This window comes from Andrena cerasifolii, chromosome 1, assembly GCF_050908995.1.
Source record: "Andrena cerasifolii isolate SP2316 chromosome 1, iyAndCera1_principal, whole genome shotgun sequence".
NCBI classification, from domain to species: domain Eukaryota; kingdom Metazoa; phylum Arthropoda; class Insecta; order Hymenoptera; family Andrenidae; genus Andrena; species Andrena cerasifolii.
Genome location: NC_135118.1, coordinates 4,125,160 through 4,145,900, shown reverse-complemented (window position 1 = coordinate 4,145,900; position 20,741 = coordinate 4,125,160). Strand labels below are relative to the sequence as shown.

General features: G+C 41.2%; 6 protein-coding genes across 10 annotated transcripts in view; 4 read left to right on the top strand and 2 right to left on the bottom strand.

Annotated features, from left to right (window-relative positions):
* The first annotated feature begins 1,277 nt into the window (after positions 1 to 1,277).
* Positions 1,278 to 4,570, top strand: Nle (notchless protein homolog 1). The gene is made up of 6 exons (XM_076807659.1): positions 1,278 to 1,890; positions 1,969 to 2,208; positions 2,308 to 2,561; positions 3,791 to 4,028; positions 4,107 to 4,328; positions 4,385 to 4,570. The coding sequence occupies exons 1-6, from the start codon at positions 1,524 to 1,526 to the stop codon at positions 4,522 to 4,524; spliced, it is 1,461 nt and encodes a 486-aa protein (XP_076663774.1). The 5' UTR covers positions 1,278 to 1,523; the 3' UTR covers positions 4,525 to 4,570.
* Positions 4,571 to 6,271: 1,701 nt separating this feature from the next.
* Positions 6,272 to 12,715, top strand: Ebo (exportin ellipsoid body open). 4 transcript variants are annotated; one of them, XM_076830114.1, is made up of 16 exons: positions 6,272 to 6,440; positions 6,963 to 7,166; positions 7,829 to 8,020; positions 8,232 to 8,391; positions 8,466 to 8,722; positions 8,803 to 8,897; positions 9,056 to 9,362; positions 9,437 to 9,529; positions 9,602 to 9,770; positions 9,846 to 9,984; positions 10,650 to 11,008; positions 11,102 to 11,429; positions 11,499 to 11,696; positions 11,785 to 12,063; positions 12,142 to 12,307; positions 12,373 to 12,715. In XM_076830114.1, the coding sequence occupies exons 1-16, from the start codon at positions 6,438 to 6,440 to the stop codon at positions 12,448 to 12,450; spliced, it is 3,027 nt and encodes a 1,008-aa protein (XP_076686229.1). In that variant the 5' UTR covers positions 6,272 to 6,437; the 3' UTR covers positions 12,451 to 12,715. The 4 variants fall into 4 exon arrangements, with proteins under 4 accessions (XP_076686229.1, XP_076686227.1, XP_076686230.1 ...); XM_076830112.1 differs by having other exon boundaries at positions 8,803 to 8,969; XM_076830115.1 differs by having other exon boundaries at positions 6,273 to 6,440; positions 7,024 to 7,166; positions 8,803 to 8,969.
* Positions 12,716 to 12,884: 169 nt separating this feature from the next.
* Aldh7a1 (aldehyde dehydrogenase 7 family member A1) lies at positions 12,885 to 16,406 on the top strand. The gene is made up of 9 exons (XM_076830116.1): positions 12,885 to 13,190; positions 13,266 to 13,482; positions 13,563 to 13,750; positions 13,835 to 14,034; positions 14,115 to 14,230; positions 14,300 to 14,428; positions 14,503 to 14,612; positions 15,463 to 15,723; positions 15,801 to 16,406. The coding sequence occupies exons 1-9, from the start codon at positions 12,885 to 12,887 to the stop codon at positions 16,011 to 16,013; spliced, it is 1,740 nt and encodes a 579-aa protein (XP_076686231.1). The 3' UTR covers positions 16,014 to 16,406.
* Positions 16,037 to 16,887, bottom strand: LOC143378391 (rRNA N(6)-adenosine-methyltransferase Mettl5-like). The gene is made up of 2 exons (XM_076830117.1): positions 16,422 to 16,887; positions 16,037 to 16,345 (listed from the first exon to the last, which is right to left on the bottom strand). The coding sequence occupies exons 1-2, from the start codon at positions 16,759 to 16,761 to the stop codon at positions 16,050 to 16,052; spliced, it is 636 nt and encodes a 211-aa protein (XP_076686232.1). The 5' UTR covers positions 16,762 to 16,887; the 3' UTR covers positions 16,037 to 16,049.
* A 5-nt stretch (positions 16,888 to 16,892) lies between these two features.
* On the bottom strand, positions 16,893 to 17,854 carry LOC143378392 (SOSS complex subunit C-like). 2 transcript variants are annotated; one of them, XM_076830120.1, is made up of 4 exons: positions 17,646 to 17,854; positions 17,331 to 17,417; positions 17,138 to 17,262; positions 16,893 to 17,056 (listed from the first exon to the last, which is right to left on the bottom strand). In XM_076830120.1, exons 2-4 carry the CDS (start codon positions 17,356 to 17,358, stop codon positions 16,901 to 16,903), a joined length of 309 nt encoding a protein of 102 aa, XP_076686235.1. In that variant the 5' UTR covers positions 17,359 to 17,417; positions 17,646 to 17,854; the 3' UTR covers positions 16,893 to 16,900. The 2 variants fall into 2 exon arrangements, with proteins under 2 accessions (XP_076686235.1, XP_076686234.1); XM_076830119.1 differs by having other exon boundaries at positions 17,331 to 17,537; positions 17,625 to 17,853.
* Positions 17,855 to 18,186: 332 nt separating this feature from the next.
* The window catches only part of Lis-1 (LisH and WD40 domain-containing Lis-1), a 46,787-nt gene continuing 44,232 nt past the window's right edge, over positions 18,187 to 20,741 (top strand). The window contains exon 1 of the mRNA XM_076824123.1: positions 18,187 to 18,347. The gene's annotated coding sequence lies outside the window, so the exon portion shown is untranslated. The remainder of the gene's footprint in view (positions 18,348 to 20,741) is intronic.

Sequence of the window (20,741 nt, the reverse complement as noted above, 5' to 3'; positions counted from 1 at the left end):
AAGTCCGTATCGTGTACACCAAACCGAGCCTGTAACGAGGAAATACTGTACCTATACGAATTTCTGAAATTATCAATCATTTTTTTCCGTATAATTATTCTATGTTATGTATTTCCATACAAATTAATTATTGTACATTTGCATCTTAGGTTATGAACTAATTCTGCAATAAACGAATTTTTATTGTCAATCTCATTGTTCTGTAAATGAAAGGAAGACTGAAACATTTTTTATTATTCATTAACTGTCAGAGATAATGCAAAGAACATGACTGTAAACAATTTGTATTTACAAGTTATGTTCATTAAATGTTAGGTTATGTTTCGCTCGTTAGACGCATTGAGCTCTATACTAACTGGAGAGCAGCGGTGATGCCAGAACCGTGGGTGTTCGCCCACGTGCGCTACCCCCACTCTATGACCAAGCGTACCCCCATTCTACGACCAAGCGTACCCCCTCCTAGCGCCTGTCATAGACATATATAGACGGAGCAGAAGCTGGGACTATCGGCGAGGGGAACGTAGGCTTGGAGGGAAAAAGGCAGAGGTCAGATACAGGCACGTCGGGTTAGCTTCGGAAATATTCGGCATGTATATCCACTGCGTTACCCGATTTGCCTGCATCGCTCCCCTTACCGCGAATCTTACACCCCCCCCTGCTTACGCTCTGTCTATATATGCTATGGCGCCTGTACCGCACCACGCAAGCATACCCGTCCCTCTATCCGTGTGCCGCACGCGCTGCCTGGCCGGCGCTCTCCGGCGAGAATTCGTTTTATCGACATCGAAGCGCTTGGGTCACAAGCAAAAAGTCCAGAGTTCAAATCCCGGCGCGGATATTCTACTTTTTTTCTTTAATTATTCTCTAATTTCTCTTTCTATATTCTCAGTAGAACAAAAACTTGAAAACTGTTAATGTTCTGGCATCACTGCTTCCCACTGCTGTTCACACTCCAGTTAGGATAGAGCTCAATGGTTAGACGTTATGGACGTAGGGCCCCTACGGTAGGGCGGTATTCTCAGTCGCTACTTATTCTTAAGCAAATGCTTAAGCATTCGGCATCCTTTACTAGCTACTGGGTTAGTAGAGGATGCCGCATGCTTAAGCATTTGCTTAAGAATAAGTAGCGACTGAGAATACCACCCCTATTCCTTCGTCCCTAAATTCCTATGTCCATGGGTTGAAGCAAAAGATGGATGGAGAATCGTTTGATCAGTCGTCTCGAGCCGGTTAACTTGTGCTGCACTCTGTAGGCGAGATTACTTATTAGGTCCATGCTTCTGACAGTATTTGCGGTACTTGCTGCATGTTACTGCACCACGTGCGTTTACTTCGTAGAATATAGAAGTAAAAGAATCATTTTATTCTTTGTTACATATTTTACATAATAGTAATTCTGTTAATGTGTAGAAAATATGAAATGAAGGAATATAGGGTATGTTTTCCATACGAAAATCTTTCATTTGGATAGTATCGATATATGTAACTGATTGTTAGGATACTTAACAATTTCATCTCTAAAAATGAGTAAAGGGAAATTTGAAGAAGGGAGTGAACTGAAGGAAAATGATACTTCCATGGAGGCGACAGATGTTAAGCGACTATTGTCCCGTTTCAAATCAGATAGTGGCGAAGTGCTACCTGGTGGTTTGCTAGATTTACCTATAAATATTACCGTCGACAAATTACAAGCAATTTGTAATGCACTCTTGCAACACGAAGAACCAATACCGTTTGCATTTTACGTAAATGACGTAGAAGTTATAGACAGTTTAGAAAAAAGTATTGGTGAAAACTTTAGCTCTAGCGAGGATGTACTTGAGATCGTGTATCAACCGCAAGCAATTTTTAAAGTTAGAGCAGTCACACGATGTACCGGGTCATTGGAAGGTATTTTAGAAATAATAATATCATTTTTTATAATAATAATTCCAATAAGTTACTGAAAAGCAATTTTATGAAACTTAGGTCACAAGGAAGCTGTAATATCAGTCGCATTTTCACCGGACGGACAATGTTTAGCTAGTGGTTCTGGAGATACGACAGTTAGATTTTGGGATATCTATACGCAGACGCCACAGTTTACGTGCGAAGGTCATAAACATTGGGTTTTATGCATATCATGGTCCCCGTGTGGGAGGAAGCTTGTATCTGCATGTAAAAATGGGACAATTTTGTTATGGAACCCAAAAACGGGCAAACAAATAGGTACAGATGGTTAAGAGTTCATTAGCGATAAGAATGTTAAACCAATAATTTGCCTTTCCAATTTTATTTCATATACATTTTATTTGTATAAACATTCAGGGAGGGCTATGTCAGGGCATAAGATGTGGGTGACATCTTTGTGTTGGGAACCTTTTCACAAAAATCCGGAATGTCAGTATTTCGTTAGTGCTTCCAAGGATTGCGACTTGAGAATATGGGACACGGTACGTGCGCAAGTGGTTCGCATTCTTTCTGGTCACACTAAAAGCGTGACATCCGTTAAGTGGGGAGGAAGTGGTCTGATTTACTCTGCATCTCAGGATAGGACCGTCAAAGTCTGGAGAGCCGAAGACGTGAGCAAAATAAAATTCCCACTAGTGTTCCTGATTTCTCGATATTTTTTGTTTCTGGAGGAATCAGAAATCAGATCATACTTCTCGAGAATTCTCGAGAAAATGAGAAAAATATTGCAAAATTTATATTGTTGGAATAATGTTGATAATATTTATCGTAAACACAAAAAACCTTTAACTAATCGTTCATTAGTGTCTAATTTGCACAAACCTTGTATAAATGGAAAAACAGATATTAAATATAATTGATATATTTATTTATTTAATACAAAGTTTGTCCAAAGCGAAACATTACTTTTTTTTTCAAAATAGTTTTTTTAATCCGTTTCTTTGCTTTTTTATGATAAAATCTGTAGCTGTAGAAAACTTTCTTTCGATTTAAGTGGATGTTGACTTGATCCTATGTAGCAAATCCAAAAGTTATGGTAAATTGGGTGTCCTTCCAGTGGCCTCAAAAATGTGAAATGCTTTTGTTAAAGTCCGGAATTTATCGTGTTCTTGGTTGATACTAATTTCTTGGAGGCTCTCTGCGATTGTTATCTCTAATTGTTTTCTTAATGGTAATTCTTCATTTTGAGGACCCGTAAATTTTTCAGTATTTTCAGTAGTATCATGGTTACTGTTATATTTTCCGAAAAGTCTAGCTACTTAAAAATTGTTTTGCCGTTATATACACATCTGTCGTGGATATTAAATGACAAACGCGTCTTTTGAATCTTTTTGAAAAAATTCTTCATTACCTATGCAACAATTTTATAAGGGATACAATAGTTTTGTCTCTTCTCTTCGATATTTCTTCTTTAATAGCCACATGAAACTCTTTACTTAATTCTGTAGGTATACTATTTTACTAAATTGTTAAATAAGAATTTACGAGTACTTTCACCAGTCAATAATGTCCAACCTTCTCTGCTGAGATTTTCTATTGTAATTCATGTAGGTTCTAATGCTACTAATAAGATTTATTATAAATTGTAGATGTGTTTATACGTTCGCGATTAACTAGTAATATACAATTTGAACTAACTGAAAATTCAATTCCAAAAATAAATGAGATTTATAATAATTTTCGTAAACTTAAGTTTCTCGAGAAAAGTAGTATTTCTTGAGAAATAAGAAATAAGCATTTATAAAATTTCTCGAGAAATTCTCAACAAGGAACACTAATTCCCACTGACCACATTTTTATTCCATTAAATGTTTAATCAAAATAAATTTAATACATTCAGGGAATCTTATGTAGGACTTTGGAGGGTCATGCACACTGGGTGAACACATTGGCCTTAAACGTAGACTATGTACTTAGAACTGGTCCTTTCCATCTTGGGAAGAATGAAAACGAAACTGAAACTTCGGTGGAGTATGCCAAGAAACAGTACGAATCTGTAGGCGAGGAGATACTCGTTTCCGGTTCCGATGACTTTACGCTATATCTTTGGAAACCAGAAAAGGAAAAGAAATCTATTGGTACTGTCTATCGGCATATAAATAATATTATTATAGAATGGATGAAGTCAGCTTAATGGATTTTAATTTATATTCCAGCGAGAATGACTGGCCATCAACAGCTCATCAATGACGTAAAATTTTCACCAAATGGTCGCGTAATTGCGTCTGCCTCGTTCGACAAATCCATAAAACTGTGGGAGTCGAGTACAGGAACGTACATAGCATCATTAAGAGGTCATGTGCAGGCTGTGTACTCAATCGCATGGAGCGCGGACTCTCGTTTGCTGGCTAGTGGCAGCGCGGACTCCACATTGAAAGGTAATGAAACTGCGCTTGCAATTCAACTCAGAAATAATACTGCGTCGTCGTTTTAGTGTGGAGCATGAAGACGAAGAAGCTTTGCCAGGATCTACCTGGCCATTCCGATGAAGTTTACGCCGTAGATTGGTCTCCAGACGGTTTGCGTGTCGCGTCCGGTGGAAAAGACAAAGTTTTGCGACTTTGGCAGAATTGAATAATGTACATAGCAATAAATACTCCAATCATGGGTTTCAAACTGTCACGTCCAATGAGGTTGAAGTGTTTTAAAAAAAAATGGAAAGGGTTTAAGTAAGTCACCGCCGCCCAACTTGCCTCATGAGAGACAAACGCCGCCCCCACCATCGTGCGCCGTTGCCATGACGCACAGCCGCGGCCAATTCAAAGTAACGGTGAACGTCGGCGTCGCGCGTGTCGTTTGAGCTTTGTCTACGGAAATGTCGCGGTCTCCTTTTCAGCGTCGCGCGGTTTCCTTGACGACAAGTCACGCTGCTCGAAGGGGAGGTTGGAAGGGGAAGTAGACGCGTGAGGGGCCCCTACGCTGGACAGCGCTGGTTTAAGCCCTTCCTTTCACATTACCATCACTCAGCGATTGGACAATGTTCTTTACGCGCTCCGCGATTTACAGTTGCTTGAAGAGGTACAGCCAGGTTGTAAACTCAGCGGAGCGTTAAAGTAAACACGTTTCGAGCGTAGGCACAAAATGAATTGACAAAAATATAAGACCGTTAAAACCTTAACATAGATAAGGCGGAAGTGGCTCCCTCGAATTTTTTCTGTACTTTGGAATTTTGTAGTGTATACTCCTTCAAATCATTTCGTAGAGAATTAAGCTCCAACGCTCACCTACTTGCTTATAATGCGCCTTTTGTCTTGCGTGCGCGTAAATACATATGTATGGCTGGGGGCTGCTTTATGTGGTTCAGATTCACTTTATAAACAAAATATGCATTGTTGATATTGATGCATAGTAGCACGACACATTATTAGAGTATTTTATTACATTTAAGTTTATATTTGGTTTATAAAGCGAATTTGACAATACTCAAAAAGGCGGGTACTCAATAATCTTCTCTCTCCAGAGGACCCAATATGGCGGATGCGCATACTCACCTCTTTAGTGCTCTAACCGCAGCCATCCTGGAGCAAAACCGGAAATAAATATATTTATCCCTTTCTATCAGTATTTCTCTCTCTCTTTCTGTCAGTATTTCTGTCTCTTTCTATCAGTATTTCTATCTCTTTCTTTTTTACAGTTTCTTTCTCTGTCTACTTCCGCTCTTGCTCCAAAATCGCGGCAACCAATCAGCGACGATACACGTTGTTCCGCTCACTCCTTAAAGGATCACTAATTTTTGCTTATATTGCTCAACGAACTATTGGGATCTGACATCCGTTACCATGACATTTAGTGGCGGAAAGTAGAAACACTCGTTGGGTACACATCAATCCCTGCCTGTTCTTGTGCCGTTGCAAAAATTCCGCTGAGTGGGATTTGAACCTGCCCAATCACAAATACATGGCATAGAAAGGAACATTTTCGCCAAAAACTACATTATCGCATATACAGCACATATATCTTGTATCCATATCGGCGGCATCTTGGCTAGGCCCTGTCCCCATGTTAGATCCCAATAGTACAAGATCCTGAAGTTTTTGCACTTTCATAGAGTTTCTCCTTCTTAAATGTAAATGACCAAAATACAACCTCTGTATGATAATATACTTATGATTATTTATAGTCATACAGGAATTGTATTTTAGTCATTTATTTTTTATATGTAGTGCAATTAACTGACAATGAAGATTTGAATTTTGCCGCTCGTTATGATTTAGTGGTACATACCATCAGCCAGTAGAGGGTACGGATTTTGCTAACAATATTGTTACAGTTGCGTGTCATATAACAACCCTAGTTCACGTACATATGTGTGTAGGTGTACATATGTGTGTAGGTGTACGCACCTACGAATCCAGAGATCAAGCATTTGATTACTTTGTTGCTTCAAACCTTCAAACATGACGTCTGACAAGTGAAAGCCTAACCTTCTTCGATTTGTATATTTATATACCGCATTTATAGCGAACCGCGCTCTCGTGACTGTAGCTATGGTACGTGAAATAGTTATCGTTCGTTTTATATTTATTAAACGCACATACAGAAATTACGTCTTAATGTGTAGCCATACATTCGTGTGGTGGAGCAATTTTTTTTAAATGATGTTTACGATTTGCCAGCCTGTGGGCTATGTCTGCAGGATGTACCTACACTTGGGTGATTCTTTAAAAGACAGCGATTTAGGAGAGTATAAAACAGCTGATTTCCTATAAATATTTGTTGTTAAATACCTGTATAACAGCTACATGAATGCTCTTATGATAACCATTATCTACTTTAATAGACATTGCGAGTCATTTGGTCTATCCGGTCGTACTGCAAAAATCTATTTTATGCAAAACATTCTTTTTTTTTTATATCAGATACCAACACCTCTTATTATCGTTTTAGTTGCTAGGAGATTCGTCTCGAGATATCTAGTCACTGGCAAAGTGTTTGTTTTTCCTTCTGGAATATCTTGTTCTCCCCAGCCTGATTTCCATTAAAATGATTCAATGTACACGTCAAATTTACAGGATAATGATGCAGCTGCTTTGCAAAATTTGGAGCACCTCATGACAGAGTTCTTTTCCCCAGAAACTACAAATGAACGAAAACGTACAATCGAACAAAGTTTCCAAGAGTTCGCAGGGCAGATTAATTCTTGGCGGCCTTGTTTACATTTTCTATCTTCCACTAACAATCATTATGTCAGTATGTTCGCTCTGTCCACCTTGGAGGTAGGCATTTCCATAGCTGGATTACATCGTTTTGATCGTTTATAGCAGAACTTACAAGGGGAGGACACCATGTGGTATACATCGATTTTTATGAGCCTTGGCACTATGTCGAAAATAAGTAAATAGGTGTCCGAGCTTATCTGCTAATGGGCCTTAATAACAGAGATATTTACATGGAAATTAATAAGAATTTCATAGTGGCCGTGGGGTTTTAGTGGGTAAAAATCCCACACTACTCTAGCGCCCCCGGGGGATTCCCCTCTGAAGGAGTCGGGGTGCAATTTGAAGATTTCCCCAAGTTAAAAAATAAAATTATAAAAAAATTTAATTTATAAAAAAAATTTATTAAGTTTTTTTTTAACGTGGAGACATCCTCAAAAGGCACCCCGACGCCTTCAGAAGAGAAACTCCCATGTGCATCAGGGTAGTGTGGGATTTTTACTCACTAAAACCCCACGGCCACTATGAAATTTTTAATAATTTACACGTAACTATCTCTATTATTAAGGCCTATTGGCTGAAACGCTGGGACACCTATTTACTTATTTTCGACATAGATCCATTGTGCCAAGGCTCATCAAAATCGGTGTCTACCACATTGTGTTCTCTTGTTACTTGTGCGTTCAGGTAATATCTTGTTATTAATGTAAACACTATTCTAGACGACAATTGGAAGGCGCTGGCCCATTCTCCCGTGGGAGGATAGAGCTCTCACAAGATCGACTTTATATACATTGTCGTTAGAAAGAGGCGTAGCTCCGTTTGTAAGGAACAAAGTAGTCAAACTAGTCGTAGACATTGCAAGGCACGACTGGCCGCATTTTTATCCAGATTTTTACTCAAATATTTTACAGGTTTGTAAATATACTGGCATAGCATTTATACCTTTAAAGCTCCCATAGACCAAAGCGAATATTCGCGGTAGCAGCGGGTCCGCCGCGGTTCAGCAGTTCTTTATACGTGGCTGCTTATGAGCAGCCTTATCTGATTCGCCTCGGTCTGTGGGAGCCCTTATACAGATCGTCTTTTACTTTCAAAGCCTAATCTTCTTGCATATACTGACAGTTATTAAGTCACAAGCACACAAGACTGTTAGGTCTCATCTACTTGAGAACAGCTTCAGAGGAACTGGCTACTCCAAGGGAAGACTTACCGATGCAAAGGAAGAATGAGCTGTTTAGGTTTCTCAGTGCTCAAGTGCCTTTAACTTTGGATACTCTTGCGTGTATGTTTCTTCCTATAAAAATTTAACTTTTGACTTTTCTTCCATTCTTTTCCAATATCATCTTTTCAATTTAGTACTTCTGAAAGAAACGACAAAATTGCAAAGTCGCTCTGGGACGGTCACGCCGCCTCCCTCACCCACTAGTGGGCAGACTGTAGCTCCTGCCCGCGCTATTCTCGACGTGGAAGGATTGGCCACGGGAACTAGCGATGTGTGCATAGCAACGCTCGATGTACTAGCGCACCTGTTTAGTTGGATCGAATTATCAGAAGACATCTCGTCGAACTTGCTGGATGCTATTTTTACCTGTGCCAGGTATCACGATGCAATGGTAGGATTTAACGTTGAATATTATGATATATTATAGTGGATTCATTGAAAATTCTGTTTAAGCGTAAGCTTTCTCCGTAGAATGGCAAACAGATAGAAGTGGCTGTGCAAGCTGTGACCACAATAAATGAACTGTTGTATCGACCACTGTGTTCTCCTGATGTAACTGACAGATTGTTAGTAGAAATATTCCAAAATGGTATTACGTTATTTCAGTTTATGGAACGTTTGGATTCCATAGATGAGAGGTGCCTAGCCGTCTGTTTAAAAGCATTTCATAAACATTCCCGTGCTCGTACATGATATTAATAAATAAAACGTATTACACTTTTAGTTACATGGAGAAGCTGACTGAATTTTTGCAATTGTTCATAACGAATCATCTGAAGAGAGTCGAATCGTGCCCTAAGTTTCCAGTGAATACGTTATTAGAAGTCTTGTGCCATCACACGTTTCAGCAATGCTCAACAGTGAATGGATATCTAAGATGCTTAGATGTTTGGACCACTCTGTTAGAGAGCTCACAATCTCGATATTCGCCGGTAGCGTTAGCCCTTGCCGAGCGAGTGCTCCAGAAGATGAGTTTCAAACTTAATCCGCGAATGCTCAAGGATCTCGACACGGAAAGTTTGGATGAAAATGTGAGAAAATTCAGAAAATCTGATCGTGGTCGTTTCTCTTCCTATGGTACACTTATTCCAGCATTTCGTTATAGGAAGAAACAGAATGGCAACATTTCTTAAGATGCAATATAGAATGTTTAGCAAAAGTGGCAGACATTTCTCCGATTCCAGTTTTTACATTACTGGTAAAGTTGTGGTGAAGTACTGCGGACACGCTTAACTTCGATTGCATTTGTTAATTTTTGGGGATTTTTCAGTATCGTTCTTGGAGGGAGGGATTGATAATATTTGGAGAGTTGGGTGCTGCCATTTCTAATAATCAAGTAGTTTTGTTAAACGATTCGGAGGCTTCAAATGTACACGCGCATTTGCGAGATCTGGCTTCCACCACCCAAGCATTAGCTAGATTATATGCACTCTTTCTGGGTAAATTATTTTTTCTTTCGTAACAATACCGTGGTTATACTGTTTGATAATACGAGCTGTTGTTTACGGCAACAGGGGATGAGCACAGCATTGATCAGTCACTAGCCGAGGAAGTAGTGTCACAGACATTGGATGCGTGCAAATTCGCCAAGACTAATCAGTTATTCAAAGCATCATTGCAACCACCGGCAATTGTAATAGATCTCATAGAAGTGTAAGTAGTATTTAGAAACGTAAAGTTAACATCGCTACCATTAACCCTCGGAAGACGAATGGTGGATATGGTCGCGTAAGACGAATGCAGGGTCAGTTTGACCCATAGCAACATTTCTATCAGGGCCGTTCCTGAGTTTTGGCCGCTCAGATGCAAAAACAATATTGCCGCCCTTATTAATTTAATATTTTTTAATTAAGAATTTTATATGCAGTGTTTACTTTTATATCTATATATACATAATTTTAAACAGTTATCGTGCAAAAGAGTTTCGGTTATTATTGTTATTAAGCAAATCTTTACATATAATAAAGGGACTGCGGCCGCCAGGAACGGCCATGATTTCTATGGTAAACGGGGTTCACGGGAAAAATTGAATATAAAATGAATTAATCCCACATAAATAGGTAATAAAAAAATACATAACAAAAATATTCACGTACATTTGATACATAAAATAGCTGTATCTCCTGTATTATTTTTACAAATAATGTTACTGTAATTTAGGCATCTTATGCTACATTTTGCCATTGCCGTTACAAATGTAACATCGTGATCGACTTCGTCAGAGTTGGATCAAAATGACCCTGCATTCGTTGTACGAGGGTTAATGTATATAGTAGGCTAAAACGAATTTTATATTTATGGCATATTTTTCTGACCAGTCATTCACAGTTGTTGGCATCGCTGCAAGCATGGTGTCATTGGATAGCGAACAGGTCAGAGAAGATTAAAGAGTCACTTTGTCAGCGTTGCATTGATTCATGCATTTTAGCATTAGATTGTACTACGTTCTGTGATAACCCTCCACCGGCAAGTCTGACCCATTCTGCGACACATCTTTTCCAAAGCATCACTGCTATTTTAAAACCCATTTTGTGGGACGAGCCTACCTTCAGGAGCTTAATTTCCATGGTAACGTACCCGTTTTTGAAGCCCGATACAATAAAAGTACTGCGAAGGGCTTTAGCAAATGCAATTGTTCTACCACATGGTGATGGCATTATTAGGGAAAGACTACTAGGTGAGTAAACAAGGTGCGCCGGTAGGCATGCGACTAATTAATTTGGGTGGATATTTGATAGTTATTGATATTATTCAATTTTTATTGAAATAGGTACCATGGTGTCAACGTTATCTACGCCTTTGGGTTCGGAAGGACAACCTGCACCTTCGGAATCCACGATTTCAATGACAGTAGTGCCATTAACTCAGTTACTAGAAGACTGTTCCTCGTCATCTACGACGATCAAAAAGATGTTGCATTCCTGTTTGGGGACAACGATAAACCGAACGTTAGAACTGTTGCCATATATGATAAGGTGTCAAAGTATATGCGAAATCTTACTTAGCTTTCTGCATTCAGTATTTTCAGTATTACAGCAACAATTAGGCCCTGAGTTTACTCAGAACGCGGTTCAAGGGATATTGCACATTTATACCAGGTGGGTGGCTTATTGCCGTTAGACTAGTAACAGATAGAATAAGAAAAATCTTGTTCCACGCAATTGCAGGGAGAACATATCCGCGGGACCCGCATTAGACCAATTGTTAGAGATCCTGATATTAGTTGTGTCTGCGCCCAGCAGTGCATTTAAAGCATTCGTTCCTTCGGTGACTAACTTGTGCTTAGGCCAAGTATGGCCAGCTGTGGGGAATGATCTTAGCGGCCACCCAGACACCACGCTTGTTCTTTTAAAACTTTTTCACAGGTAATCAACCGTTCTGCTTCACGCTACTTACGATACGACAACTTATTCAAATAGGAATAAGATTCTAATTAACGTGAAATTTCCTTAGCATACTTATGCACCGATGGCAATATTTTTATAACACCTCCGTATTACGCACTCTTGGCCATACCGATGAAGAGGAATCAGTCGAGCACAAGGAAGAATTGGTGGCAATTTTGGAGGCCTTCGGTCAAGCCCTTCTTCAACCAGACGTCAACATATTCCGCCAAAGTTTACAAAGTCTAGAGCAGTTGAACGTACGATGGCGACTTTATCAGCGAGCAGTGTTCAAGGTTCATTTGCTCCAGAGATTCCTGATGGCGTTATTCACCGTTCTGTTCCAACAGTTAGTTCAACGAGAGGTTTTGATTATCATCTGTCGTTCTAATCGATCAAGCATCTTGACCGGTACCTTCGTTCGCAGATCTCACAATTTGTTGGCGGATGAAATTGCGACGGCCATACACAGTTTAGCATCCGTTAATATAGCATGGTTTTTTGGGCATTTCCTGCCTACGTTCTTGGCAAGCTGCGAAGGAGTGGACGATATGCAGAAAGCCACGCTGTTAGGGAATTTTGACAAGTCCACGGTGCGTTAAGCTTGTAAATATGTTGATCAAATCAGTTCTTTACCGGGATTATAATAATATTACAGGATCAGCCGACCTTAACCAGGTCCGTCCTTCAACTTATCTCTGATCTGAGATGTTATCAGTTTTGTCGACCCGGCTGAAGGGATTGGCATCTCGACAGAAAAGTGGATTACGATGGCATCGTCTGATAGAATTTCAACGATGAAACTTGATGAAAGCAGCATTTGCAATGACTCACCCATTCTCTGTGCCTCGAGACAAGTACCAAAAATTTCTAACACGTGTAATCAGAAGGGACGAAATGTTTTCTAAAATTATTATTCTGTGTAAAATGCTGCCGCACCATCGTATTGTGATGTCGTTAGCGTTATTCAAACGTAATAAAAGAACAACACGTCTGTTTTTTTAATATTGTAGTAGCTGCATCTATGTTATCTGAGTCAATTTTTTTTATGATATTTGCAACGAAGAGTTAGATTTTGATTAATGGGAGAAGAATGTTTCGTACAAATATCGCTATCAGCGAAAATTATCGTTAAAATAACATTATGGATGGTATACACTTCTTTTGCTTATGAACCCGAGTCTGTTTACGACAAATGTTTTTCCTTTATCGGTTTACGCTTATCGCACCCCTTCTCTTGCATTCGATAAGCAGAATCATTGTAATAACCCAAGACAGCGAGTTGCAAACTTTGCGACATCGTCGATACAGAAAGTACTAATGTCTCGCTTACTCAGTAAAAGTGCTGTTTCTGTTACAAAATTACAAATGGTAAGATATTTAGTGACTGACCCGGCGTTCGGGTTTCTGAAGGAATTGGGCCTTACGACAGAGAACCCGGGTCTTTACGATGGACGGTGGGGAGGGTCTGGCAAGGTATCTTACATACGCTTCTAAATTCGAATAGTACAGTGCAGAAGATTGGTTTCGTTGAACCTGTTTTGATGGAAGGTTGTAGAATCAATCGCACCAGCGACTGGCAAAGTGATAGCGAAAGTTCGAACATCGACACCGCAGGAAGCCAGTAATGCTATTACAGAAGCGCGCAAAGCATGGCCACAATGGATATCCGTGCCTGCGCCTACAAGAGGAGAAATTGTGCGACAAATTGGACAGGAACTTCGTAACAACTTGAAACCATTGGGACAGTTAGTGTCGTTGGAAATGGGTAAGCTTGGCATCTTAATACACATATGTGAATTATTTCGTTCGTTCGCCTGTTTCACCTTCATTTGCATTCCTCGTTAGGAAAAGTGTTACCAGAAGGTATTGGAGAAGTTCAAGAGTACATTGATATATGCGATTTTGCGGTTGGCTTGTCCAGAATGTTGCCTGGTAGCATATTCCCATCAGAAAGGAAGCATCATGTGATTTTAGAAGAATGGCATGCGGTGGGAGTTGTAGGAGTTATTTCTGCATTTAATTTCCCAGTTGCAGTTAGTACAGTTTATAGAAATGGAGAAATTGATCCATAAAACTGAATCGAAACACATTACTTGCAATTATCTTTGTCATCTTAGGTGTATGGCTGGAACAGTGCGATAGCACTGGTTTGTGGAAATACTATAGTCTGGAAAGGGGCACCAACAACTCCTTTAGTATCTATTGCAACTACTAAAATTATATCTAACGTGTTGGAACGAAATGGAGTACCTGGCTGTGTAGCGTCCTTGGTAACAGGTGGTGCAGACATTGGCGAAACAATTACTACTGATAAACGGTATATTTAAAAAGAAAATCATAATAGCATAAACGCAATAGTGTCACACACAGAGTTGTATCTATTATTTTTATTTTCAGTGTGCCTCTTGTTTCTTTCACTGGAAGTACTAACACTGGACGGCAAGTGGCTCACAATGTTCAAGATCGTTTTGGAAAAGTCATATTAGAACTAGGGGGCAACAATGCAATGATAGGTAAGTCAAGGGATTACACTAATTAGTGCCGACTACTTGGAGTATTATTTGTGTCGTATCTTTTCGCAGTTGTTCAAGATGCAAATTTAGAAATGGCCCTCAGAGCAGCAGTATTCTCTTGTATTGGAACAGCAGGGCAAAGATGTACTACCACCAGGAGATTAATTCTTCATAACAAGATACATAATGTATTTTTAGGTAAAAATCTTAACAGGTTCAATTAACATTTCACTGTGAAGACACCGAATTCGTAAAGTCGCAAATCTTTTTAGAAAAATTGAAAGCAGCGTACAAGAACATTATGGGAAGGATAGGAGATCCTTTAGATGACCATGTTTTATACGGACCCTTGCATAGTCAACGGGCAGTAGACGAATACAAGGTATATACTAATATCTTATATAAAATACTAATACCAGGTCTGTAGGAAAATCTTTCTATCTTCAAATAATATCTTTTTGTTCCTGAAATTTTACAAATAAAACCTATTGAGGAAGATAACTGAAAATGTTCCTACAGACAACTCAATACAAACTAATGGAAAAAGAACCACAGAAATACCAAAGCTCATAATTCCTTAAGCTGCAATTTCATGCTGACGCTCGACGCTCGTTTTGAGCGTCAAAACCAGTCACGTGATCGGTCCAAGGGACTTTGAGCGTCCAAACCAATCACGTGACCGACGCTCGACCAACGAACGAGCGAGTCAGAGTGAATAAGCGTCAAGCGGAAAAACGCGTAAAAGCTAAACCGAGTTTAGCTTTTCCGCTTGACGCTGAAAGTCACGTGGGCCAATCACGTTACTGGTTTTGACGCTCAACGCTCGTTTTGAGCGTCAAAATCGGTCACGTGATCGGTCCACGGGACTTTCAACGTCGACGCTCGTTTTGAGCGTCAAAATCGGTCACGTGATCGGTCCACGGGACTTTCAGCGTCGACGCTCGTTTTGAGCGTCAAAACCAATCACGTGACCGAGTTTAGCTTTTCCGCTTGATGCTGAAAGTCACGTGGACCGATCACGTGATTGGTGTTGACGCTCAAAACGAGCGTCGAGCGTCAAAACCAATCACGTGACCGACGCTCAAGCAATGAACGAGCGAGTCAGAGCAACTCAGAGTGAACGAGCGTCTGAACCGAGTTTAGCTTTTCCGCTTAATGCTGAAAGTCACGTGATTGGTTTTGACGCTCAAAACGAGCGTCGAGCGTCAACATGAAATCGCACCTTTTTACAGAAAGCGATAGATACTGCTGTACAAAGCGGCGGTAAAATTGAATTTGGTGGAAAGGAGATAGATAGACCAGGTTTTTACGTTCAGCCAACAATTATATCTGGTTTATCGCCTAATGCCGAAATTGTTCAGAAAGAGACCTTTGCCCCAATTGTATATGTTTTTGAAGTAAATTCACTGGAAGAAGCGATTGCCATCAATAACGGCGCAGAACAAGGATTAAGTAGCTGCGTGTTTACGGAAACTATACAAAACATGTTTCAGGTAAGCCTACAGTTTTATAACTAATATAATTATGTCGTACTGATGCTACTAAAGATAACAAGAAATTCATCTTGCAGTTTATTGGCCCCCATGGCTCCGATTGTGGGATAGTAAATGTTAATGTGGGAACTAGCGGCGCGGAAATAGGTGGTGCATTTGGAGGAGAGAAGAGCTCGGGCGTTGGTCGCGAGAGTGGCAGCGATGCGTGGAAATATTACATGCGACGCTCGACTGTTTCAATGAATTGTGGAAACGAATTGCCGTTGGCTCAGGGTATTAAATTTGAATAGTTACATGGACTATGCGATGGACATTGGGAAAACATTTCAATGATTTAATGCGAATCGTATAAAATCAACCTGAACGTCTACAGAGGTCCTTTTATGAAATTTGTATGCTTTCGGTAGATCGTATCTCAGTTCTGCGATAACTTTGCCTTTGGCGCCGAATTGTGCAGACTTTTTAAGAATATAATTACGCGTGCTTGTTTTATGCAAGGAATATACAGCATTAGACGCGAGCTTCGTCGCGATTTCCAGAAACTTCACATCTGTACCTGCATTATGTTTCGTTCCAAACGGTGGATTCATTATTACTGTATCGAAATATTTCTCGAACCTCCCTGCAAGATAATTATGTAACCACATGTATTATATCCAATAAACGAAGTTTAATAATTTTTATGTAAATCTATGTACCTGGTAGATACTGAAGTATATTACACTGTACAGCTTCCACGAACACTTCTATTTCGCTGCAATTTCTAGATTGAATTTCAAGTGCGTCAGAGTCTATTTCAAAGCCCATTACATGATTCGCTCCGAGTATTTGTGCTCCAAGTGACAAGACACCGCATCCGCTCCCTAAATCGGCCACCGTGCATCCTTCTACGTCGTTAAATTGAGATTGAGCGGTGTATAACATACGCGAGGCGATATGCGCGCTAGTACAGTATTGTTCGAGTAATATTTTCGGCTTATTAAATCCATCCAGTTGCTGTAAATACTCTTCCAATTCACGAAGCTGAAGGCTAGCCATTTTCTGCTGGCTGTCTAATTTCGTAGACAGACCAACACGAATCGATCTCTTATTTAATTACTTTTATCGTGCCTATTTATATGTACAGTCTTTGCAGTCATTTATTATTTACAATTTGATTGTACGCAAATTAATTCATTTATTTAGCGTCGAATCTAGGAAGGACGGGCAAAATTAGATTGCCGAAGGAAGAGTCCTGCGTTACAAAATATCCTGACGAGGCAGCGTGCGCGTTATGCAATGCAGCTCTCTGCGACGCACTCATTGCAACGCCATCGGATGGTTGCGTGGGAGGCTGGCGAGACATAAATGAGAACCGAACGTGGTAAGTTTTGCAATGTGAATAAAGGTATCGACGCATAAAACTGGTGGTTACCAGATTCGAGGGGGAACCAGTCGACGTAACAGCTAGCGAAGCACTCAATGTTGGCGCAACACCTTGTTTTAATAGCATCTGCTTCTTCAGTTGCAATTCTTCCAAGATTTTTCTGTTTTGCAATTCTATAATCAATTCAAGCAAAGACTCCCTTTTGTATTCGAAATAACGAAGAAATTAAACACGATAATACCTCTCGAGTTCGATTGCGAAAAAGCCATCAAAAATTTAGAACCCTTCTTGTTGAATACGTCGAGCAGCCTTCAAAATGCTTTATACACTATAAAAAGATGAAAAGAAACAGAAGCAGGTTACGTTTTCGGAGAGTTGCATTCTCGGTCGATTTTAATCTATTTTTTAATCCTAGCTAAAAAGAAATGCCACTAGCCTAACGCGCTTCCTATTTACATAGAACATTACAGAGACGTAAATATATAGAACATAACATTAAAAAAGAAGACTGTCATAGTATCTTGGTAATGTTTACATTTTAGAATTACAGTGTTACCTTAACCTCTCTGAGGTGACAATATCGTAAAAGTATTGCCGAAAAAGGAGCTCTATTCCCCTAATATCAGTATCGAAGTACTTTCTGCGTCGGTTAAAATCTCATCAGCCTCTGCGATAGTAATAATTCGGCAATTCTAAAATAATATAGCACTATCTCAAGATTCTCTGATCCCGCCTGATCCCTCCCCCAGCGGAACTGGCGAAACGTAAATAGATGTTAAATAGAATCAAGGTGCGATTTCATGCCGACACTCGACGCTCGTTGTAAGCGTCAAAACCAGTCACGTGATCGATCCACGTGACTTTCAGCGTCAAGCGGAAAAGCCAAACCCGGTTCAGCTTTTCCGCGCTTTTCCGCTTGACGCTCAGTCACGTGATTGGTTTTCACGCTCAAAACGAGCGTCGAGCGCCGACATGAAATCGCACCTTTAGGGGAGAAATTCTCTATCAGAGACAGGGGAGCCGGGAGAGTTGGGGCGCGTAAGTTCCTAGCAGTTCCTAGGACGACAAGAAGGAGATTCGGGGCATCGATACTTGACGCATGCGCCAGGTTCGAAGATTCTCGCAGGCGCCACCTCGCGAGACAGTCCTATCGTAGAAGTTATCTCGAGTAGTTCTTCGGTGGTTGTGTTCGTCCGGTTTTTCCGTGAGGTTTTCCGATCTCGAAGGGTCCCGGTTGCTACTACTCCGACAAAAAGACGTGAGTATCGAGTCACGCAATTTCCAAGCACTGCTTTCAGCGTCGTATTTGCAAGCGAGCGGGCCGAGCTGGCTGGAAAATTCACGGTGGCCAGACGTGACAGGTTCTAGCAAAATGGCCGTGCACGATTTACAACAAACGGTTGATCCGCGTACGCGCGACGATCTCGCAGCATCGCTCCTCTGACCGACGTGACACCGCTCGACACCGTACCCCCGACCTAAAACCGACCAGGATTCCTGGTTAGCGACCGTTGGGGCCTGTCGCCGGGCCTTGTCCCGTACATATCCAACGTACATGTTGCACGTCACTTGCGAATTGATTTTTTCGCGAAAGACCGCTTGCGTAGTGCGCTGGTACAGCCCGCTTCGCCCACAACTGCTCACCCGCCGAACTTAAACCTTTGCACCGAATATTCCCCGTTTCTCGGTCACAAGCGTTATCTTATCTGTCAGAGCACGGTCGACGAGGGGCTGATTCGTCCGCACTTTTTGACAGACGTCTGCCCCGGAATTGCTGTCGGGTCAGCGATCAGCTGTCGCTGTACCCGTGTCTCATCTCGACGACGTTCTCGCGTGGAACGAGTGAATGGATCGATAATTGAATGGACATCCCATCGTTAGGCACCGCGGTTCATAGGGTTACCAACGTTCCTCTCATGAGAACTGACACTGCCCCCGAGCCGAGAGTCCCACTCCGTCCGACGCTCGCTGGGCACGCGAGTTAAGCCGCCCCTACATTCCGTCTAATATCATCGGGGCTGCCAGCGATCCCTGGAGTAACTCTCCGTGCGTGCACCTGAAGTGATTAATCAAGAAAAACGAAGCTACAGGTAGATCGCGGTGCGCGGGTCTGGGAAGCCGAGTGCTCGCATCGTTGCTGACTAATGTCGCGCAGTAACGAAGAATTTGGTTAAATCGCGAATCGGGAAACAGGCTTTTGTGACAGCTCGAGTATCCAAGTACGTACTTAGCCTCTGTGCCCCTTTCACTCGTTGACGGAGCGGAGGCTTGTCTTTTCAAAAGTAATCGGAACATCGTTTCACGCTCGAGAAGTAACTCCACTGAAAGTTTAAGATTTCCATGTTCGCGATTCCCGGATAAAGTAGAGGCCTGTCTATCTCGAGGAGCGCGACATCGTAGTTGGACGCGAGCCGTAGAACGTGCCCGTGGCAGATTCAAGTGATTCTACCGCGGATTAATTTCCATAGCCGCTGTTCATGCAACTGGGCGTAGAAAATTGAAGGAGGCCGGCATGAATATTTGAATGCAGCGCAAGGTGAAATATACTCGGCGATGGGGGTGGGCGGGCAGCCGGTTTATCGATTACGGCGCATCACGCCGATAAAGCATCGTCATAAAGCGTCGCGACGACGCAACGCGCTCTCGCGATTGTCAAGGTCCTTCCTCTTGGCGTGTATCTTCTCGCGACGTATCCCCTTTCCTGTGCGAGCGATCGGGAAGTGATTCCGGGTGGCTTTTCGCCCGTCAATCGAACTCGAACGTTACCGGGTAAAGATGGCCGACCCTGTTTCGCGGACTCTAATTGGCTGATGTCGTTTCGTGCCTGCCAATCACGGCCAGGCTTGTCTAACTGTCGTCCAGAGATCACTGGCCAATGGCGTTCCCATTTATTTGATCGAAGCCCGCGTGTTTTGCCAAATGTTATGTCATTCTATCGATTGCATTGTTTTGCGGGGCCAGAGGTAAATGTAGTGGGTATTTCTGCCCGCCCAGGGTTGTTTATGGCCGGAATAAAACGTCACAGCTGTCTGCAACTTCGTATTGCGAACAATTTCTTAATCTTGATATATAAATATTTTCTTTTTACTCCTGGATTTCACATTAAAATGTGGAATAGGAGATGCTTAGGGAATGGCATCGTAGGTCACAAAACAGATCCCCCTTTATGTGGCGTTTGACATTTAATTTAAGTTCAATGACGGAGATTCTAAACAGAGAATTTGCAATTTCCTTTTTCTGTATTTCTGTCACGTTTAATTTTTTTTTTAATATGTGGGGGAAAATGATTGGCCATGTGCAATTGTTTTGAAATAGCCTGCGTCTTTCCGGCCACAGAAGCTTGTAAATGACTAACGTTGTAATATGCACTCGTAATTAGTCTCGCTTTTCCACTTTAAATATTTTTCTTAGTTTCAACAGGGGAAACCATTTGACCTTGGTATTAAATTTTTACCGTTGAAATCTCTGTCCCCCGATCACAGCAAATGCATTGTTCTATTGGCCTGTGATATGCGTTTTCTATCGGTGGAAAGTGGAATAAATTGTGGCATTGATTTCAGTCTAGGCAGTATGTTATTGTTCCAATTAAGGAGTTCAGGGCAAACCGTTCTCACACGTTAGTTATGTACAATGCCCGTGTACTCCCTCTTCT

Bases quoted from the DNA above. Each gene is read 5' to 3' on its own strand.
- Aldh7a1 (XM_076830116.1), top strand. From the start codon at position 12,885: ATGAACCCGAGTCTGTTTACGACAAATGTTTTTCCTTTATCGGTTTAC. The intron at 14,231-14,299 runs GTAAGTCAAGGG...ATCTTTTCGCAG, and splicing joins GGGCAACAATGCAATGATAG to TTGTTCAAGATGCAAATTTA. The intron at 14,429-14,502 runs GTAAAAATCTTA...AAATCTTTTTAG, and splicing joins GATACATAATGTATTTTTAG to AAAAATTGAAAGCAGCGTAC.
- LOC143378391 (XM_076830117.1), bottom strand. From the start codon at position 16,761: ATGGCTAGCCTTCAGCTTCGTGAATTGGAAGAGTATTTACAGCAACTG. The intron at 16,346-16,421 runs GTACATAGATTT...ATTATCTTGCAG, and splicing joins TATACTTCAGTATCTACCAG to GGAGGTTCGAGAAATATTTC.
- Ebo (XM_076830112.1), top strand. The intron at 7,167-7,828 runs GTAGGCATTTCC...ACACTATTCTAG, and splicing joins TCGCTCTGTCCACCTTGGAG to ACGACAATTGGAAGGCGCTG. The intron at 11,430-11,498 runs GTGGGTGGCTTA...ACGCAATTGCAG, and splicing joins ATATTGCACATTTATACCAG to GGAGAACATATCCGCGGGAC.
- LOC143378392 (XM_076830120.1), bottom strand. From the start codon at position 17,358: ATGGCTTTTTCGCAATCGAACTCGAGAG. The intron at 17,263-17,330 runs GTATTATCGTGT...AATTGATTATAG, and splicing joins TTCGCAATCGAACTCGAGAG to AATTGCAAAACAGAAAAATC. The intron at 17,057-17,137 runs GTAACCACCAGT...ATGTCTCGCCAG, and splicing joins CTGGTTCCCCCTCGAATCTG to CCTCCCACGCAACCATCCGA.
- Nle (XM_076807659.1), top strand. From the start codon at position 1,524: ATGAGTAAAGGGAAATTTGAAGAAGGGAGTGAACTGAAGGAAAATGAT. The intron at 4,029-4,106 runs GTACTGTCTATC...TTTATATTCCAG, and splicing joins AAAGGAAAAGAAATCTATTG to CGAGAATGACTGGCCATCAA. The intron at 4,329-4,384 runs GTAATGAAACTG...TCGTCGTTTTAG, and splicing joins CGCGGACTCCACATTGAAAG to TGTGGAGCATGAAGACGAAG.